The sequence below is a fragment of the Agelaius phoeniceus genome, chromosome 25 (genome assembly GCF_051311805.1).
Source record: "Agelaius phoeniceus isolate bAgePho1 chromosome 25, bAgePho1.hap1, whole genome shotgun sequence".
In the NCBI taxonomy this organism is placed as follows: Eukaryota; Metazoa; Chordata; class Aves; order Passeriformes; family Icteridae; genus Agelaius; species Agelaius phoeniceus.
The window spans coordinates 5,428,940-5,431,885 of NC_135289.1; the positions used below are offsets into that span (position 1 = coordinate 5,428,940).

Consider the following 2,946-nt stretch of genomic DNA (forward strand, 5'->3'; position numbering starts at 1 on the left):
GGAACTACAGCCATGACATTTGGAATAACCATGACACTCACCAGGGAACTACAGCCATGACATTTGGAATAATATCCAACTGAGGATTGCTGGGGTGTCTGGGGAAAACATATGCCTCAGTCTTGAAGGACCAGTGAAATAGGTCCTGGCACCTTACAGGAATTTTGGAGTTCTTTTGGAGCTTGTTTTGGAGTTTGGCCCACTTCCTTATTGGCTTGTTACTGTAAAGACTGCCCAGACTTCCCAGATACGCTTGCTCAACCAGCTGATCCTCCCCCTGGGAGCACGAATAAAAGGTTGGCATTGCTGGCAGTCCTGGCAGACAGGCAGTTCGAGCTGCTTTGGCACATCTTGCTGTGGACTGCAAGATGAGAAAGTCAATGCTCTTCCTTGGCTTTCTTCTTGTTTTCCTTAGCCTGGCTCTGCCAGGCACCCAGGGAAAAATAATTCCCAAATGTGAGATGGTGAAGATCCTGCGTCGGAATGGCTTTCAGGGCTTCGAGGGCACAACTGTTGCTGACTGTGAGTATAATGAGAATGAGCTGCCACAGCACTTCTCTGCCTGTACCACCTTTGTCCCTCTCTTCTTTTTCATCTTCCAGCACTACTATTCTGTCCCTCCATTTCTTTGACTTCATAGTTTTGTCCTCCCCTTCCTTGCTCCCTTCTATAGTTCACACAGCAAATACCCATCTAGAGCTTTGTCCTTCCAAGAATTTACCCATCCAATTCTCAAGGTTATGATATCACCAGTTCAATTACTTCTCCTGCACTTCATTCATCCTGGATACTTTCATATCTTTCCTCTTATTTACCCTCAGCATTCCTTAATTTCTTTGGGATCTCTCTTCCTCCTGCAGGGATGTGCCTGGTGAAATATGAGAGTGGCTATAACACAAAAGCATACAATGACAATGGTCCAAGCAGGGACTATGGCATCTTCCAGATCAACAGCAAGTACTGGTGCAATGATGGCAGGACCCCTGGATCCAAGAATGCCTGCCGCATCAGTTGCTCAAGTAAGTGGTAGGACAGAACAAAGAACCTTTCTTTGGTCATTCCATGAAAGCACCTGCTCTGTCCATGGCACCTGCCTAGCAGCTGCTCCGGGCATTTCTGTCTGTGCTTTCCCCACCCATCTTCTCAGTGCCCACCTTTCCTTCTGCCAGTCTGTCCATGCTCTCTCTCTGCCCTGCTTTCCTCCACACTGATGTTTTCTCCCTTCTCCACAGAACTGCAAGATGATAATCTTGAGGACGACATTCGGTGTGCCAAGAAGATTGCCCGGGAGGCTCATGGCCTCAGTCCCTGGTAAGGATATTTGCAGTGGACACTGGGGCAGAGTGGGCAGAGCAGATCAAAGACAGTCCTGCTATTGACTGAGGGAGGCAGGGGGATCAATGGATGGGAAGCTGGATTTGGTGCAGTTTAGCACAGTCCTTCCCCTAAAGCTGAAAGGAGAAGATAGGAATCCTGCCTCACAGCATCTGCTCTAATTCCCTAAATTTCCCTCCTCTCCCAGAGATCTCCTTTTTGTTCTCTTCCCCTTCCCCCAGCTCGCTTAGATTGAGCTCATAATAATTTCCATTTATTTGTAACTTTCAGATGGGATTAATTTATTTGTAACTTTCAGGGAAGAGTCTTCATCCAGGACTCTCAAAGAATAACCAACTCTGTTTTCATAACCAATTCAATCATAATCTAACTCCTCAAATTACTGTATGTAATGTATTTGTTTTTTCAGGTATGGCTGGAAAAACCATTGCCGGGGCAGAGACCTGAGTTCCTTTGTCAGGGGTTGCTAAATCGCTGCACAGGTGTTGATCATTTCCTCAGGACCACCAGAGATGGAGAATGACAGCGTTTGGAGAGGAAGCCAGGGAAACGCATGGGTGTGGGGAATTAAAAGCAGTATATTATTAAGATAGAGTGGGTACTGGCTAGTGCTAACTCTGGAGGCTTTCACACTGCTGCAATGCAAACAGAGAACTTACAGCTCACAGCTTAATAAAAACAGGCATAGCAATTAGCCACGACAGAGTTTCAGCCTTGATTTACTTGCATAATCCTGACTCAAGATTTTGTTGCCCTAACAGGGTTTAGCAAGATTTAGGGTTCCTCTCTCCTTTTGTTTCTTTCTCTGTTCTCCTTCACCACTCCCTTCCTCCTGTCCTCCTTCCCCTTTATTTTTTTGCCCATTCCTATTGGAGTAGTGAGGAAATACAAAAGTTTCATTAACGTTGTGTAAGACGTGCAGAATTATGTTGCCTTATGACCAGGACAGTCACTGATTGAGACAGACCATGGACAGAGAGAGAAAACTATGCTGAAACATGACATGGCTCCTTAAATTTATCTGAGCATCTGCCCCTGGCTGGTATGAGGGATAGGGCACTGAAACATTTGGGCATCTGGCCTGAGGGAATACAGCATTTCTTATCATTCTTTGAGGAAGTCAATCAAACACAGCCTAGAGTGCAGGCAGCAACTCTGTGAGGAAATGATGGGTTGGAAAGGCTGTTAGGGAAGGGAAATGTTTTGCTGTTTAGTTTACAAGTCCTTTTTCCAAATGAAAGCTGGATTCAGAAACACTGCATGAATGAAAGGTGCTAACACTGGAAAAAACATGTTTACTGCTTCATGTGCTTTCTGCTGTTGCTAGGGGAGCAATGACTTTGGTGCTTATTCAATAAAGGGATGTTTAAACTCATGTCTTGTGTGAATGTAGACACCAACCATTAAAGGCATGTTTGTTTAGATGGCTGCATCTTAAAAAAAAAAAAAAGCTCAAAGTAAGCCTTGCTTGAAGTCCCTCTTCCCCTTTCCCCAGTGTTGGAGGTTAGGATTTTTCATTTTCTTTCTCTCATGGAATTTTCCTCCCATTTGTTGCCTAAGAGATGGGAGCACAGATTGTTCTGGGGGAACTCTCAAACGAAGACACAGATA

General features: G+C 45.1%; 1 protein-coding gene across 1 annotated transcript; it reads left to right on the forward strand.

Annotated features, from left to right (window-relative positions):
• The first annotated feature begins 331 nt into the window (after window positions 1-331).
• LOC129130272 (lysozyme C) lies at window positions 332-2,710 on the forward strand. The gene is made up of 4 exons (XM_054648619.2): window positions 332-522; window positions 861-1,019; window positions 1,233-1,311; window positions 1,745-2,710. The coding sequence occupies exons 1-4, from the start codon at window positions 369-371 to the stop codon at window positions 1,803-1,805; spliced, it is 453 nt and encodes a 150-aa protein (XP_054504594.1). The 5' UTR covers window positions 332-368; the 3' UTR covers window positions 1,806-2,710.
• The last annotated feature ends 236 nt before the right edge of the window (window positions 2,711-2,946 follow it).